Raw genomic sequence first — 17064 nt, 5'->3', positions numbered from 1 at the left:
TAAATCATTATTTTAAGGTTAAATTTATATTTTAGAAGACAGAAATTATTATATAATTGCAAATCTAAATATGGTGAAGAGACAGTTTGCAACATAATTTATTGTACTAGAATTTATTTCTAACCAAAAAAAGTGACGTATTGCACCTTTAAATGTAGCTTATGTACTTGGACATGTTGTTTATAACCAGGGCTGGGGAGTAACGAAATACATGTAACTTAGTTACGTATTTAAAATACAAAATTTGAGTAACTGTATTTCATTACAGTTACTTTTTAAATGGTGGTAATCAAATTACAGTTACATCCGAAAAGTATTTTAGATTACCAAGTGATTACTTGGAATCTCAATGGCATTTATTTCATTTAAACTTTATATTAACTGTAACGGGCCATTCATGTAAACAGCAATCGGTGATTCTCTGACTCTGTCATTCTGCAAAAGCATCCCAAACTACAGTTCTGCTCATTTTCATGCCCCTCGCAGAATATGTTGGAATAATGTTAACAAAATAAGAGGGATCTGGGTTCATAGAAATTGCATATTAATTTTATTTAGTACTGTTCTGAATAAGCTATTTCACGCAATAGAAGTTTTCATACTGTATACTTCATTACACAATTTGAGCCAATTTATACAAATTGCCACATAAAAAATTGACATACCCTTGAATCTTTAATGTCTGTGGTTACCTGAATGATCAACGACTGTTTTCATGTTTTGCGAGTCTCTTGTTTAAGTAATTTGTTTAGGTAATTACGACTTTTTATCTCAGAGTTCATTTAACTCACAGTTCTGACTTTTTCTCACAATTGCGAGTTTATAACTCACAAATCTGATTTATTTTCTTAAAATTGTGAGAGATATACACACACAATTGCATCTGTCAGTCCAATGAGAGAAAAAACACTGACTTTTTTCTCAGAATTGCGAACTTGAGAAAAAAACTCTGAATTGTTATAAAGTTATAAAGTCAGAATTGCATGAAATAAACTTAATATACAAATGTCAAAATTGCGAGATCTCGCAATTGTGAGTTTTTCATGCGGTTCTGATTTCATAACTTGCAACTGCGAGTTTAAATCTTGCAAGTTTGAAAAAACTAAATTTTATTTTTTATTTAGTGATGCAAACAAGTTTCCATGAAACACAATGCATTCAGAGAAGGGGGTGAAATGTTTAAACAGGATGATGTGTAAAGATTTTTTAATTTATACAATGCTGAAACATCAATTCTTTTGTCTGGTGGTCTTATTTTTCTGATGTTTGATTGCATAAAATCTATGATCAATTTCTATATTTCATAAAATGCCACAAATTCTATGGCCCCCTGGATCCATCTCGGGGCCCCCCAGGGGCCACGGCCCCCAGTTTGAGAACTACTGCTTTAAGATATATTGTGGAAAACTAATGTTGTTTCAAATAAAATGCAGAGGAAAACCAAGTCCTCTGTTTGGCGATCCCTTTGTGTTACGTACCTTATCAGTATTCCAAATTATTCTAAAGTATTTAGATTAAATTACAGAACTTGTGTAATCTAACGAAATACGTTACAAATTACCTTTTAAAGCATGTATTTTGTAATCTGTAGTGAAATACATTTTAAAAGTAACCTTCCCAGCCCTGTTTATAACTTGTAGCTAACAAAACAGTCGCTTTAATGTTTCAAAATAGCTCTGCGACAGTGCGTCATATTGTTGTTCTATTCATATAGTTTGTCAAGTCCTAATGTTTTTTTCTTTACAGTTTGTGAGAAAGAGATGGCAGACCTTGTATTTCTAATCGATGGATCAGAATCTATCAAGGCTCCAAGTTGGGATGTAGTCAAAAAAACAATGTTCGGCATCGTGAAAGAGCTCGATATCGCTCCAGACAAATGGCGAGTGAGTGTCGCCCAATTCAGCGATATTTTTTTGGACCACTTTTACTTGAACACCTACAGTAGCTTAGCAGGTGTAAATGCGGGTATTCAAGATATCAAACAAAGAAAACAGGGCACGAACACATGGATGGCCATAAGACGTATTAAGGAATACTTCACCTCAAAGCATGGATCCAGAATCGCTGAGGGAGTCTCGCAGAATCTGCTGCTCATCACAGACGGAGAGGCTAATGATGACAAGGACTTGGAAGCCTTGGCCGATCTCAGAGCCAAGAAGATTGAAATCACTGTTATTGGTGTTGGAAAAGAAATAAGAAAATCTGAGTTGCTCGAGATAGCTGGAACGCCCGATCGGGTCCTGATCGAGACCTTCGAAAGCCTTAAGCTGAAGACTACCATAAAGAAAGTGTTGAGTCTGCTTTGCCGTCACCACCAATCCATAGACCCTAGGGGTAAGTAGTTGCAATGTATTTTTATGTAGGAAGTCTTTTTGGTCTTTTGAAATAAAAAAAAGATTTTCTGGTTGCCAAATGTTAGTGGAACTTGTCTTGAATGATTCAATGAAATCATATCTATATCACATCAAAACCCATGAACACATGCCTCCGAAAATGACCCTTGGTTTTGTTATTTGATGCAGTGGCTTTCAAACATCTTTAAGTGTGACTTAAATGCCCAAATACTTATTTTTTGATTGCATAGATTGCAATATTGACATTGGGATCGGGTTTGACGAGTCCAGACGGGCGACCACACAGCCTCTGTTAAGACCTCATGTAGAGCCGCTGGTCCGAGCAGCACTTCACAGCGTCTCCGTGATGCCAGATCTGTGCTGCATCACCACCGACAAAATCGAAACTAAAATAGGCTACAGGCTTGTTTCTGGTCAGGACGGCAGAGTTCTGGAGGATTTTGACTTTGAGAAGTACAACGAGGATGTGGCCAAGAAGGTGCTGTTACTGCGACCCGCCGTTCCTCTGGCCTTCAACACATTCCTCTTGGATTCCTTCAGAGAAAAGTTTGTCCGCTCCACTGCTAAAGTGAAGGTAGGGTATGACATTAAAGGAATAGTTCAACCGAAAATATCATTTCTGTCATCATTTACTCACCCTCATGTTGTTCCAAATGAAAAATACATTTCTTTGTTCTGCTGAACACAGAGAAAGAGATTTGGAAGAATGTCAGTAACCAAACAGATCTCATCCCCCATTGACTCCCATGGAAGGGAAAATAAATACTATGGTAGTCAATGGGGGATGAGATCTGTTTGGTTACTGACATTCTTGCAAATATCTTCCTTTGTGTTTAGCGGAACAACGAAATGTATACAGGTTTGAAACGACGAGAGGGTTCATAAATTATGACAGAATATTCATATTTGGGCGAACTGTCCCTTTAAGAATGACCACCGAAAATAAACGATTTATTACACCACACAATTCTTGTAAGTGGAACACACACTGTAGTCGTGGCCAAAAGTGGTGTCGTATTTGTGCAATGTTTGCTTTTAATGACTCTTCAGGTTAGAATGAACCATCAGACTATAAGGTTTGAGGTACAAATGCAGAAACAAAACTTTGTTAAGATATTTATTTGATAAAGTTATTTATCAAAAAGGCAAAGTACAGCGTATCAGTGAATATGGGGTTTTCTTCCAATAAAAAAAAACATGCATCGATTAAAAAATGAAGCAGTCATTGAGTATTTTGATCAATTATTCATATTTTGTTGACTTTTTTACTTCAGCAGTCATTCTTCCGGATCTAGACTCAGTAAGCTTTGCTCGTGTGTTGTCATTTTCTATCAAGCCTCTTGAAATTCTTTTCAAAGTTTACACTCCAAACGCAACACACATATAGACATCTTTAATACAGATCTTTGAAGGCAAGGATGCCAATTTTCCAAAGCTGAACATCACTACTGTAGTTTTGTTTCAGATAATACTCATTTTTAGATGATTTTAAGATGTTTTTAGTATTGTTAGTCTATAATGCAGTTGGGTCTAATTTATGTAATTTATGGCTTTTATTTATAAGTTGTAAGACATTTCTGAAAGCAATATTGATATTATTCTGCTCAAAGACGAAGACAGGTGAAGACACTGAACACAATGTTTACTATTTTAAAACGAAGACTAGTGACAATTCTAGCTTTTGAAAACACACATTTCTATAATGATACAGTCGTGTTTTTTTTTATTGTATGCAGTGTTGGGCAAGTTACTCTGAAAAAGTAATTAATTACTAGTTACTAATTACATATTCAATAGTGTAATTAGATTACTGTACAAGTTACTCTCTCCAAAAAGTATTTAATTACTTATTACTAATTACGTTCTATATCCTACATCCACCTTGATTAGTTAAGTGATTCAAGGATAGTCATGAAAGGGCTCTTTTAATTAATTCAAATAAATAATATTAAACTACATAAAGTAGTATTATTAACTGACCAAAGTATTACAATTGTGAGAATTACACATTAAAGCACATAATTTAAAGTCAGACTTTGAATTTTGATGTCAATTCCACTATTGCACACACATATTACACAAAGTATTTAGTTGAATTACATCAGAAGTAACTGTAACAGACAAAATTAGAGTAATCCCTTACTTTACTTTTTCCAAATGAAAAGTAATTAAGTTACAGTAACTAATTACTTAGTAACTAGTTATATCCAACACTGATTGTATGTTTATGTATACTGTAGGTGTTGATACTCTTCACAGACGGGTTGGACGACACTATTGAGCATTTGATGGCGAGTTCGGAGAAACTCAAACACAGTGGTAAGTGCCGTCGAACCCAACGCCGGATGTAAGACACAGTTTATATGTGGGTCAATAATTGTGATTTATGCTGTGATTATGTTTTTCCTTGTTTTTTATGGGACTTGAGGGATTTGATCATAGGTTCTTCTATTCCCAGGACACAAAAACACACACACAAATAAAATGTACCTTGAATGCTTTTTAGGTAACTTCTGTAAAAATGCATCAATTTAAATGCAATTCTTTGTGAATGCAAAACATTTCCCGCAAAGTTATATCACACTCTTTCTCAGGTATAGCATGAGCTCTACTGAGCATGTGCCGAATGAGCGTCATTGCTGTAGTTTGCAGTTACCCCAAGTGTTGTTAAAGTGAGGAAATCCAAGGTTAAGCAAGGTTAAATTAGTTGATGAAGTAATGGTATGTGTGTTATACTCCAGGGGTCAGCTCGCTGTTGATCGTGTCTTTGGAGGGAGTCGTTGATTTTCACCACCTGGAATTTGGCCGAGGATTCGACTACACGCAGCCACTGTCCATTAACATGCTGAATGTAGGCAACGCTCTCATGAAACAGATTGTAAGTATCAAAATAAGAGCTGTTTACTTCAAACCAGCCAAGCAGTCTGTAGTATTCGCTAGCACAGATCTGTGTTTACACTTATTTTGCTTTTATCATCTGCATGAGATCTGTTCTTACTATCTGAATGTCAAACGATGGAACCCCTTCACTCTATAATGCAGAATAGATTCATCCCGTCCTTATTCCAAAATATTAAACGGGACATATTTTTGTTACTAGTTTGTCATGTTTTTTTTCTTCATTTATGTTTTATGTCCATACATACAGATTACTGTCATCCCATAAAACAGAAAATCATAGATGAGATCCTACACTGTAAAAAATCCAACTTGCAAAATATTCTCCCTACAGAGATAAATGACTAAGTGACTTGAACATAGAATTTTTTGTTAAAGGAACCAAATGATTGTTTTGCATATGCTAAACAAAATGAGCCTAAACATGTTTCGGTGTTTACTTGACTTAGATTCTAAAGTTTTTGGCCAAAATGCGTCAGAAAGTTTGCCCAACTTACAAAACAGAGTATTCTGAGTTTGAAATTTCCCAAGATGCATTGCAGCATGTTCAATTCTGTCTTTCTTATTTGTTTTTCTTTTAAAGATTAGTGTTTTAGTTCTTGCTGGCTTAATTTATGCTTTAATATCGTTGTTACTGTTAGTTATCTGTTGAGTTTAGAGTTTTTTTAATGAATGATGGTTTTTGATTGTTACCATGGTGGAGGTTTGTGTGTTCAATGTTGAGATGTAAGTGCATGACATGACGGTACTGTTTAAACAGTTATTTGATCAAAATTTTGGTCTGTTTAAGGCAGAAAACACTTACAATTGTAGTAAAAGACAAATACATTTGTTTAATTTTAAATAACCAATCCATCTTCTCTATTTATGTTCAGCCAACAAAAAATATGTTGTTCTGTTGTTCATTAGGTAAACTTGACTATGTTGTGGCAACTAATGACTTAAACATAATTTTTAAGTTGGGTGGACTTCAGTCTCTGTTTGTTGAGTTAACTCAAAAACGTGCTTGTGATAGGTTGCCTTATTATTTCAAGTTGACTCAACAATTTTTTTACAGTGTAATATTTCAATGATTAATTCTTATAGATTAAATGACTGACAAATGAAAAGTTTTGCTGATGTTTTCTAAGTCTTAAATAGAGAGTGAGAAAAGAGAAAATGAGAAAGTTGGTCACAATTCAATTTTCAGACCATGCAATGTAAATGCAAAAATAAAAAAATTACGTTAATTTAAAAAATTTTTTGGATAACCTTGTAATGGGATTATTGTCATTTTCTCTCCTTTTCTTAATTTTACTGAATTGTAATTTAAGAAATGAAAATTTAAACAAATGAAAACTAGGCGATTTTCAAGTTTTGTATCTTTCGTTTTTCTGTTTGTGCTGTGGGTCGTACCATTAGCATAGGGGTATGACGCACACTCTTTCAGTGACTTATTACCGTAATGATAGTAATAAGCGCACGTATGAATTGTCACTCTTTAAAACATGTCCAGTAACAGTGTTAAGATTAATCAAAACAATCTAGGGCAGTTCAGACAGAAAGATCACATGCAATCATTTCGCTATGATGTAATTAATTTACCTTGGCTTTGTTATTTGGCTTGATATTTTGGGCGAAGAATGTGAGATAGAGCCTGAAAGCATGCGTCTCGTCAAATTCGTAATATGTATATATTAATATGTTCATTTCTGTGAGAAAATGTAAATGAGATGTGAAGACTTACAAATACGTCAATTTATTTAACGTTACCTTATAACTTTAACATTAAGGAAAGGAAAATATCCTGTGGTCTGGTTAAAGATCATTACTATTTTATTATTTATAAATTTTTTCTTCTATTTATACTATTTTATTACTATAAACAGTAACCTTCCATAGATCTGTGACTACTAGGCAATCAAAAACTTTTGCAAATACCACACTGTAACATCACATGTAACAACGTAGGCTAGTCATACATTTCGTTTTTTTTATTTAACTGAAATCACATGGTCGATAATCAAATCGTCAATAACACTTATGGCTCCAAACTGTATGTAATATTCATGTACGTCTCCTGTGCATCCAAAAATGCACCACTATTACCCATGAGAGTGGGTAAAAAATATGGTCACACTGGTATGTTGACGACCACAGATTTTCCCTCTGCAGCTGGAGGTCAGGGTAGCCATAAAGAGGGTCTTGTCCATATGGTGATGGATACGTTAAACTTCCTCCATTGTTAATATAGTCTGTAGCCAGGGGCGGTATGGGAAGCAAAAACGGCCCTGGAGTTACACATGTATACGTGTCCGTCTCGCTAATGCCTTCGCGTTGCGTGCATTCGCGTTAATAACGTCCGCCTGTAATAGCGTCCATTACGGCCCAATACATTAGCGGCCCACCCGGAAAATTTCCGATACTCCAGATGGCCGGTCCGCTCCTGGTCGCGGCAGTAGGCCGTCGGTCGGACGGCCGTTCTGGACTTTGACAGAATGTCCTACTGGTCAGTCCGCCCCTGTCTGTAGCCACAACCTCGGCGGGTGGTATAAGGTGAGACGTAATTTGTGCAGTCCTCAGATGGGCTTCGAAAAGAGCATCAGGAATGCCCTTGTGTGGAATTGTGTGTGAGTTCCACACAGGGACGAAGTTCTGTAGTCCCACCAAGCAACATTTAGAAGCAATGCAAGAACATCAATGCAAAGATCTTGCGACTGGGTGACTTCCAAAACTCCAAATCTAAAATTCAAAGATTAAGAACATTTTATTTTGTCAACTATTACAGTCATTAAACTTTAATATAACAGTGGGGTACACTACAGTTACAATATGTAGTTCTAACACAATCTTAAAGTTTCATTATTTATTGTTGTAATCAATATAATCCAACAGCACCACCAACAACAAAAACAACAATGAGTTACCTTTTGTTTCAGAAGTATCAGCTATTTCAAGACCCTTGGAATCACATATGGTGTAACTGTGTAACTATAAACGTTTAGTTAATAAGTTACCTTAAATATAGCTTCCAGCCGATCCCTACTGATATCCCTCGCCATCACCGTCAGTCATTTCGCACCATGATGCAAGCTGAACTGGAACAGGTCATCCATGTTTAACGACGATGATGATAAAGAACACCTAACGCTCTGGCGATTACCGAGATTACCTACACTGCTCACTTCCGCTCCGCCCCTCCTGAATGAGAATAGACTCGCCCATTTTCCTTGCGATAATTGGTAATGCATCATGGCCCAGAACGAACATTTTAAAAGTTTATTTAATTTAAAAATGATATTTTAAATGACACTTTAGAAAATGTCACAAGTCAAAAATCATATGAGAAAATCGTAAATATAAAATGACAGAGTTACCAAAAAATAAAAAATTGACGTTTTGTTTTTACGTTTTTCTACTTTTGCATTTACATTGTATGGTCTGAAAATTGAATTGTGAAGCGTTACACGGACCCCACAACAGACAACTCTGAGAAAAATCTGAGAAATAACATTTTATGCTCAGCTGCTATAGATTGAGTCAACAATACACAATAAAAATGGCAGAGGCATTTAAATAATTCCCTTAAAATGTGAAACCAGTTTATTTCGCAAACCTGGCTGTGTGTTTTTTTTTTGTACGTTTATCACTTTTCCATCTTGAGATGTGCTTTTAAGAGGAATACTGAGGCTCACGCACCTTGTGTTTTTGTCTCCCATCAGGAATCAGTTGCTCTGAAAGAATGCTGTAATGTTTCGTGTTCATGCACTGGTATATCTGGACCACGAGGACCCCCTGGTCGCCCGGCTCAAAAGGTAAGACTCGACGTCACAGTGCGAGACATGCTACAGTAGAAAATATCTTTATCATTTGTGACACTGTTTGTGATATCCAGGCTAAAGTTGCGTTTTAATCAAAGTAGTAAGTAGTATCCATAAAAATGACAAAAATAGGTGATGTGTGTTGGAGTCTGTAAATAATAGATAATAGATTCGATGATAGATTTTAAGTCGACAAAATGTATAATATGACAGAAACGAATGATTTTATTGACGTTATTTAATAGTGAAACAGGCTTTGATCAACATGAGGTATCTTTGAAGACGGCGGGATCATGTTAAAGACATCTTTGTCAAATTCGCATGAATATTTCTCTTGCGTAGGGCCTCCCGGGTGAGATGGGATACCCTGGATTTCCTGGAGATGAGGGTGCTATGGTACGTCTATCTGATGTTTAACAGCCTATAATGTTTACAAATCAAGCGAAGGTATATAATTTCGCATGACTTCGTTTTTCAGAGGTGGATGTACAGCAGATATGAGGTTTAACCGTTTTATGTCACATTTACATTTGTGCCCTTTGACCTCGTCCATAGCGACGTGTCGCTGATGATATAGAGGCAGGATGAGCATGTTTAAGAACAGATGTGCCATGTATATGCTTTAGATAAATAGTCTCTCTCCCGTCTGGTTTCCGGCAGGGTGAGCGAGGACCGCCGGGGTTGAATGGAACTCAGGGACACAACGGTTGCCCTGGCAACAGAGGAGGCAAGGTAAAGCCAAGTGTGATTTATCATCAATAATGCATCTCGTGCTGTTTGTATCTGCACTGAATTTCTGGATGTATCTTAGTATGCATGTTAGTATGTCTGCAGTGAGTTAAATCATACATGCCTAACCACCTACAGTGCCTACCGGCATGGCTGTGGCTATCTGAATTTCTGTTTATGTAAGGTTATGCACATAATATTTCACTGAATATTCCTGTACTGTATATGAGGAGAGTAAAAGCTCATGAGATGTGTTTTAAACTTCTGCCGAATACAGAAATCCTGTTTTATTGTCTTTTTTTAACAGGGTCAGCGAGGCTACACTGGAAATAAAGTGAGTGATGAGTTTTAACTCGATTTACTTTTCAGAAATAAAGTGGAGTTGATTCTGTTCTTTTATAAAAGTGTTTTAAGACGGAAAAAGTTATGTTCTTTATCAGTGTAATTTATAATCATTTGTCAAGTAAAAATTGGTATGATAAATCTTTGAAGTTGTCGAAGATGTAAATGGCAGAATGAACTAAGAATGTATTAATTCACTAGCGAAATTACGCAAAGCTGGTTAGATCCATCTCTTTAATATAATTCTGTATATTTCGGCACATTTCACGCCTGCTTAAACTGTATTGCAGATGGTTAGCGAATAAAACAGAAATGCACACTGAAATTCACTCTTAAGGCTGAACAGAGAATGCATTTTGAGTTTTTGTTTTGTTGCACTGCACACATTTACTGTATATGTTATTTGAAAACATTGAAAAATATTTCAATCTTAACCGTGCAAATCTGTCTTGCTTTCTTAAAACAGGGAAAAACCAAGACAGATGTGTTCAAATGGTTTTTGCAGTGTAGTCAAAGGTCTTTTTGTGAAGACAGAAGTTATTTTTTTCTACAGTTTTGTTAATTTTAGGCTCATAAACAAGAGAAGACATTCGGTGCTTGTTGCCAACTCATCCAAACATGTGTGAACGTGTGTTTGACCTGTTGACCTGTGTTTGACAGGGAGAAGATGGGGAGGACGGTCTCGATGGAGTGGATGGGGAACAGGTCACATCTTTATTTTACTGCAACACCTTTACAGTGATGATGCTGTTGTGGGTGCACTCTTAAAAGAAAGGGGGTTTCAAAAGGTTCTTCGATGCCATAGAAGAACCTTTTGGCGGCATAAAGAAACTTTAACATCTGAAGAACCTTTCTGTTTCACAAAAGTAAAACAGGTTCTTCAGATTATAAAAAGTAAGAAAGAGATGGTTCTTTTTGGAACCAAAAATGGTTCTTCTATGGCATCGCTGTGAAGAACCTTTTAAGCACCATTATTTTTAATGTTTTTGAATTTTCTCTTTTTTGTGCTTTAAACTGGCTTGAGGAACACCAGAAAGTAAAAAAATCAGCAATCATTTCATGAAATCAGATCTCAGAGCGTTTGCATTCATGGGTCTGTGGTTTGATGTACTGTTCAATTGAAATGAATTTCTTTACACAGTTTTGCATCGTTGTAAAGTGCCTTTGCAGAAAATACATTTTAGCAGGAGGGACATAAAGAAAAAAACATGACCATTTTCATGTTTCTTTTGCCTATTAATGTACATCATATTTAAAGGATAGTTCACCCAAAAATGAAAGTCCCGTCATCATTTATTCGCCCTTTATATTCACCCCATATTTTGAGAAATGACTCACTGGTTTGTGCTCATACAATGGAAGTCAATGAGGTTCAATATTCTCATCAGCATTCTTCAAAATATCTTCTTTTTGTGTTCTGCAGAAGAAACAAACTCATGCTGTTTTTGGAATCCCATGAGGGTGAATAAATAAAATGAATGGAAGAAAATTGTTCCTTAAGGCACATAATTGCCCATTTTGTCAAATTCATTTATTACCATTACTGATTATCAGACCATTAGATTTATATTTGTAAAATTAGGTCACATCAATTTTGGTCACGTAATATATAGGATATGTTATCTCACATAATACACAGGTAAAATGATCGTTTTTGTTTCATTCTTTGAACTAGTAGCAATATTTCTCCCAAATTTCCAGTAAAAATATTGTTTCTATTTGCATTTATTTTCAGAAAATGAAAACTGGAGAAACAGGTGAAAGATGCTCTGTATTTTTTCAGACGTCAAATACGGCAAAGAAAACAAGTTCAGATTCACTTTTAAGCAATACAACAGTCATATTTATACATGTATAGCAAAACATTTTTTTAATGTGATAACCTGGATTTTGATCATTTTTCATGTGTCTTGTCGTGCTATCAGTCTTTCACATTTGCTGTCGGATGACTTTATGTCTCTCCTGAGGTTTGATTTTGTTGAAATTCAACAGACACTGCACTGAAATGACCACAATACATCTAGAAATGATGATTAAATGAAATTACATTTTTTATGCGGCTGTACAGTAAATGACATGAACGCATGACAAGTGTATTAAAAACCTCTCCTGTATATTTCATGTGTGTGCAGGGTGACACTGGTCTACAGGGGCTTGCAGGACCTGAAGGAGATCCAGGCGATGCTGTAATTTCACACATCTGTTGTTTTCATTTAACAGCTCAACCTTCATACACCGCTATAAAGAAAATGTGTCTGATTCAGCTTGTGTTTTTCTTCTCTGTGTTGTAGGGTATGAAGGGTTTTAAGGGCTCTCCTGGACCCAAAGGACATCGTGGTGTGAGAGGAGATCCTGTGAGTCTGTCCTGTGTGTTTATAGCACACTTTCTGAAATCTAAACAGCCTGATATGATTTCAGATTCTTGGTCTGAATATGAATCTGTGTTTACGTTACAGGGCTCACCAGGACTACACAACAGAACTCCAGGTCTGAAGGGCGAGAGAGGGGAGGCGGGACCCCCGGTGAGAGGCCTTCTGGAAAATGTTAACAGGATTTGTTTGCGTTAGACCCGTGCTGTGTTACTATATTCCTTCTGTATGATTGTGTGAACGCGTAACTGAAAAATCTGTCATGCAAACATTTTTCCGGTGATGAATGGAGAGATCAAGAGCTGTTCTGAAGGATGGTCTAAACTAGGATTTATCACACATTTATGTTTCTGACGTTAACGTTTACACAGCAGGGCCTAATACACAAATATTTACTTATGTTTACGTATGACCGTGTTTACTTAAACAGCCCACAGATGCACCAGGCTGACAACAGTGCTTCATAGTCAGCTTTAAATACCACCGGTCAAAAGTTTAGACGCGTTCAGTCTGTGCCTGTAAGCATTTCAACGTAAAATATATTAAAATCATCAGTCATTAGAAACAAGGTTAGTTTCACAGGCAGATACGACACAAGCATCATGATTACAAAAATCAAAAAGTCAATTCTGAGATATTAACATGTAATAGTTTTGATTTGTTAAACAGTTTGGGGGCTAGAATCGGAGTTGGTCGATGATGTAAATGTGACCTCATTGTGTTCTGTTGTCAGGGTGACGAGGGGCTTCCCGGACCCCCGGGTGACAACGGCGAAAGCGGAGATCCTGTGAGTGATGCTCATGTACTTCAGTAGCTTACTCGTTTCTGGTGGAATTGTTTGATATTTACAGAATAAAATCAAACGTTTAGAAATGTTTAAATGGCATTTTTCTGACCTTTGGTGTCAACTGCGTGATGATGTCTACAAAATAGCCTCATTTAAAAAAAGAGGATGACTTCAAAAATAAATGTATCAAATTAATTGGTCAAGGAACTTCTCTTTATCTTTTTGAAAATCTTTTTTAGGGTGCTCCTGGGAGACGAGGCCTGCCGGGACTTCTGGTATGTACAGTAGTACATCTGTTCTGTTCTGCTTTTGGATAGTCTATGCTTTCTGCCAAATGCATAAATGTGTTTGTGTGTTTGTAGGGTGTCACATCAGATGAAAGAGGTGACCCGGGCCAGCGAGGACCTCAGGGTTACCCTGGACCAACAGTGAGGGCATTTATACAAACACACAGATTTCACTGATTTCGCATCACAGAATAATATTTGATTCTGTGGGGATTGTTTTCGTTTTATTTTTGTCGTCTGCTTCAGGGAGCAGCTGGTGGAGTCGGGACCACAGGAGACAGAGGTGAACCAGGTGTACCTGGAGTTCAGGTGTGTCAGTATCACTCTGCATGCACTTCTCTTCAATGTTCAATTTCCATGTATTAACCATGAAGGAGACTGTATGTGTTGTTGTGTTAATGTCAGCCTGATGACGTCTCATAGGGTCCGACCGGCCCGTCTGGAGTTGAAGGGTCTGAAGGAAAGCCGGGACGCAGAGGGTCGAGGGTATTTAAGACTCTTGTTTTGCAGATGTAAAACTGCAGCCACGTAATGTGTGTGAATCACATCTGAACTCACGCTTCACGTGTGTGCTTACTGTGTTCAGGGTGTACCCGGTGACATGGGGATCAAAGGAGACCCGGGGCCAGACGGATTCAAAGGACCTCCGGTCAGTAAAGCTTTAAAGGTCCCATGAACCGGTAGTTGCGATCATTTTACTTCCGTATTCTGACACATTTCCGAGTGAAAAAGAATTTCAAAGGAGAAAATTAGTGGGCGTGGCTTGCGTTTTTCACTGCGAATTGATTGGATGTGTAAAAACAGCTGTTGCATTGATTTTTAAATGAAGCTGGCAGCAGACTGACAGTTGAAGAGGAGGAGTTAACGGATGCTCCGCCCAAGCCGTCTAGGTGACGTCAATTGAGATGGATAGTCATTTCAGGGCGGAAGTGCATTTTCAGATTTTAACTGAATATTATGAGGGCACACGAATTTAAAAAAGAAAATGACCCACACTGATAAGCTATTTACTTTAAACTCTGCAATATTTCATGAAAAAATAAGAATAGTCATTTTTTAATTTCACTGGGACTTTAAGATAAAATGAGTTTTCATCAGATTTTATGTTCCTTAGCTTCTCGCTTCATGTGTTCATGTAAACAGGGTCAGGATGGAAGAGATGGATTTGGACCGGCTGGACCCAAAGGGAACAAGGTACCCGTCATTAATAACACAAGAGAACATGTCAGCTCCAGAGAGTTTCATTTCATGTTCTTCAAATGCTTGAACTATTTCACTTGTATTCATTTGACGTTTGGTGAGGTTTTATTTCATTAAAATACAAATTAAATGTGTTTGTAGGGAAAGCCAGGATACATCGGCCTCCCTGGTTTACAGGTTTGTTAAAACACAGATCATAGTTGTTTAGTAGACATGTTATAAACGGGACTAATGATTGATATATTTTAATAATAATAAGGGTGAGGACGGTGCCAAAGGATCCGGCGCAAGTAAAGGACACAAAGGCTACCGAGGAACACCTGTACGACAAAGTTGACTTTTTCATATTTATTTCCCCTTTAAAAATATTATCTATCAAAAAATGATGTTATGTGTGATTGTAAATGATATGAATTCACATTCTTTCACTTTAGTGTTGCTTCTCTATGTTTGAAACGTATTGATGATGATGATATATATCTGTTGATCAGGGGAACGCTGGTGCTTCAGGTATTCCAGGTGATCCCGGGGAAAGAGGCATGGATGGACACAGGGTCAGTCATTTTGATGAATACAAAGATGATCTCATTTAACTCAACTCAACTTTATTTATATAGCGCTTTTACAATTTTCATTGTTACAAAGCAGCTGCACATGAGACACATTGACTACAAGCAAAACAATCAAAGTTGTACCTGCAAAAACAAGAAAAGGTTGAAAACAGAAGACAGACACACCCACACACAAAACACTCCACACACACAACACGCACACGCACCAACACACAGAGACACACACACGGATGCGCACGCACACACACACAACACACACACACGTACGTACACAGACAAGTACGCACACACACACACACGCTCAGTGAGAGCACACATTTAGGATAAAGGAGAGAGAAGCACAGGTCAAATATAACAGATAATAAATTCCTATATGCAATATTAATTAAGTAAAACTTTAAAATTCTAAAGCAGCCCCCCCGGTCAGGCAGATAGTGCAAAAACAGTATGCAAACGGTGGCGAGGAACCCAAAACTCTAATCGAGAAAAAAAACCTCAGGAGAACCCAGGCCCAACCAGGGGATTCCAGTTCCCCTCTGGCAAAAGCTGCTGCCTCTGCACAAGCTCCAGAGAACTTGCACAACAAGGCTAAATAAAATAAATAAACTTAATAATAAAATAAATTATAGTTTAAGATTATCATTAATAATCTAATAGCATTTGAAGTTTTGTGGTGAAGACATGTCAAGAGACCGCGTCCTTCTTTATCCAGCTCTATCATCTCAGCTCTTGTCAGGTCCCCACTTCCCATTCTCCGCTCTACCATCAGGTCAGGCCATGAACTGCATCCTGCTCGCTGTGGTAACCTTGGAACAATGAGACAAGACTGGCTGAGAGTAGAGTACTGTTCTGTACTCTTTGATGCAACAAGTACATCAGTTGTGTTTTTGGTTCCGGTTGATCTAACTAATGCAGCCTAAACCCTCTGAAGATTTATATTATGGAAGAGTAGTGTATGCAAGATTAAAAAGATGCGTCTTTAGTCTAGATTTAAACTGACAGAGTGTGTCTGCCTCCCGGACAGTGCAGGGAAGACTATTCCAAAGTTTAGGCGCTAGATAGGAAAAGGATCTACCACCTGCACTTGATTTTGAAATTCTAGGTATTACCAACTGACAGGACGCCTGAGAGCGTAATGCACGTGAAGGACTGTAATACAAAAGGAGTTCATTCAAGTACTGAGGAGCTAAACCATGTAAGGCTTTATAGGTAATAAGCAAGATTTTAAAGTTAACGCGATGCTTTATAGGTAACCAGTGCAAGGTTGACAGAACCGGGCTAATATGTTCATACTTTTTTGTACGTGTAAGAACTCGAGCTGCCGCGTTTTGGACCAATTGGAGTTTTTGTAATAAGCCTGCAGGGCAACCACCTAACAGTGCATTACAGTAATCTAGTCTTGATGTCATGAATGCATGAATTAACTTCTCTGCATCTGAGATTGACAGCATATGACGTAGTTTAGATATATTCTTAAAATGGAAAAACGCAATTTTACAGGTGTTGGCGACGTGGCTCTCAAATGACAGATTACTATCGAATAGAACGCCAAGATTCTTTGCTGACGACGAGGGTTTTATGGAACATCCGTCAATAGTTAAACAGTATTCTTGGTTGTTACTTATAGCAGTTTTCGGTCCAATAAGTAACACTTCCGTTTTGTCCGAGTTCAGTAATAAAAAGTTGTTACTCATCCAGTTTTTTATATCGACTATGCATTCCATTA

At 37.2% G+C, this 17064-nt stretch overlaps 1 protein-coding gene across 1 annotated transcript in view; it reads left to right on the top strand.

Moving 5' to 3' along the window:
* The window catches only part of LOC130558756 (collagen alpha-6(VI) chain), a 36652-nt gene that overhangs the window by 11789 nt on the left and 7799 nt on the right, over window positions 1-17064 (top strand). Inside the window, exons 10-32 of the mRNA XM_057341357.1 lie at window positions 1747-2334; window positions 2585-2928; window positions 4595-4673; window positions 5096-5232; window positions 8954-9046; window positions 9395-9448; window positions 9713-9784; window positions 10089-10115; window positions 10784-10828; window positions 12256-12309; window positions 12415-12477; window positions 12580-12645; window positions 13226-13279; window positions 13519-13554; window positions 13642-13707; window positions 13813-13875; window positions 13990-14052; window positions 14153-14215; window positions 14710-14760; window positions 14908-14943; window positions 15026-15088; window positions 15258-15320; window positions 15415-15654. Of these exons, the coding sequence (XP_057197340.1) occupies window positions 1747-2334; window positions 2585-2928; window positions 4595-4673; window positions 5096-5232; window positions 8954-9046; window positions 9395-9448; window positions 9713-9784; window positions 10089-10115; window positions 10784-10828; window positions 12256-12309; window positions 12415-12477; window positions 12580-12645; window positions 13226-13279; window positions 13519-13554; window positions 13642-13707; window positions 13813-13875; window positions 13990-14052; window positions 14153-14215; window positions 14710-14760; window positions 14908-14943; window positions 15026-15088; window positions 15258-15320; window positions 15415-15654 (2420 nt within the window). The remainder of the gene's footprint in view (window positions 1-1746; window positions 2335-2584; window positions 2929-4594; window positions 4674-5095; window positions 5233-8953; window positions 9047-9394; window positions 9449-9712; window positions 9785-10088; window positions 10116-10783; window positions 10829-12255; window positions 12310-12414; window positions 12478-12579; window positions 12646-13225; window positions 13280-13518; window positions 13555-13641; window positions 13708-13812; window positions 13876-13989; window positions 14053-14152; window positions 14216-14709; window positions 14761-14907; window positions 14944-15025; window positions 15089-15257; window positions 15321-15414; window positions 15655-17064) is intronic.

Source organism: Triplophysa rosa, linkage group LG9 (assembly GCF_024868665.1).
Source record: "Triplophysa rosa linkage group LG9, Trosa_1v2, whole genome shotgun sequence".
NCBI lineage: Eukaryota > Metazoa > Chordata > Actinopteri > Cypriniformes > Nemacheilidae > Triplophysa > Triplophysa rosa.
The sequence above is the reverse complement of the archived record's forward strand: the minus strand, read 5'-3'. Positions and strand labels throughout refer to the sequence as shown.